Source organism: Charadrius vociferus, unplaced genomic scaffold (genome assembly GCF_000708025.1).
Source record: "Charadrius vociferus isolate BGI_N301 unplaced genomic scaffold, ASM70802v2 scaffold56, whole genome shotgun sequence".
In the NCBI taxonomy this organism is placed as follows: Eukaryota; Metazoa; Chordata; class Aves; order Charadriiformes; family Charadriidae; genus Charadrius; species Charadrius vociferus.
Genome location: NW_009649057.1, coordinates 1,144,946 through 1,146,074, shown reverse-complemented (window position 1 = coordinate 1,146,074; position 1,129 = coordinate 1,144,946). Strand labels below are relative to the sequence as shown.

General features: G+C 57.7%; 1 protein-coding gene across 1 annotated transcript in view; it reads left to right on the top strand.

The window, feature by feature from the left end:
* GOLGA2 (golgin A2) overlaps positions 1-1,129 on the top strand; it is a 21,226-nt gene that overhangs the window by 434 nt on the left and 19,663 nt on the right. Inside the window, exon 2 of the mRNA XM_009888071.1 lies at positions 150-213. Within this exon, the coding sequence (XP_009886373.1) occupies positions 150-213 (64 nt within the window). The remainder of the gene's footprint in view (positions 1-149; positions 214-1,129) is intronic.

Here is a 1,129-nt window from a genome sequence, read left to right as displayed (position 1 = left end):
ACCCCCTCAGCCAGGGCTGCCGCCTCCCGCCGCACCGCGGGGCACGCCGGGAGCTGGAGTCCCGGCGCCGCGGCCGCAGAGCACGCCGGGAGTTGTAGTCGCGTCGCCGGCGCAGGGCACGCCGGGAGTTGTAGTTCTCCCCTCACTAGGCCCAGCCGCCCTTCCCGCCCGCAAAAACGCCGGAGGAACAAACTTCCCCCTGCGAAGCTGCAGGTGGGGCAGGACGTAATCATCCCAATTACAGCAACTGAGGCGATGACGACCTGTGCCTTACGAAAAACGCCTCAGAGCCACCCCGGCCCTGGGGCTGCCCCCGGGATGGGGTCTCAGGGAGAGCTCCGGCTCCCCGCGGCGTCACTGGCGCCATTGTTATACTTGTAGGGGAGAAGCTGCTGCCACCGGCTGCCCTGCGTGTCCTGCCTGGAGGAACCCACAACAATTTATTGTCATTGGGTGATAGAATAATTGTCTAAACGACCCCTCCCCAGCCAGGAAGGGAAATCAGGGAAAAAACAAGGAAAGCCAAGGGTTGAGATACAAACAGATTTAATAGAATACAACTAAATAATCAGTAACGCTAAAGACCCAACATAGATCCAGATGCCAGTATAAAATACACAAGGATTATCCTCAGCCCGTTCTATCCGTGGGGAGCTGTGCGCTCCCTGCAGTGACAGCCAATGTGGGAGGAAGGGACGGGCTCAGGGATCCGGCACCGGGGCGAGGAGTTCTTGGGGTCACAGCCATCACGGGGGAGAGAGAGAGAGAGAGAGAGAACTCCTCAGCAAACTTCTAATTTATATTGAATGTGCCATTCCTGGTGTGAAATAATGCTGTTGGGCAGCTTGGGTCAAGTGCCCGGGTCTGCCGCTCCTCATCCCCACACCTGGCGAGCTCAAAAACACGGAGACCTTGAAAACTGCACACCATAACTGACTATAAAGTAAATATTTTCACAAATTCAGACACTAGAGGCTTCTAAAAGTGCAGTTTCCCCAAGCATTAGAAGAGACACTGGTCCCGTGTCACTCAAACCAGGACACCTTCTGAGGCCCCGACCCCAGCCTGGCTGCCCAAGCCCGCTTGCAGCTCCGGGAGCCGGCGCGGAGTGGGGCTCTGTCCCTGAGCC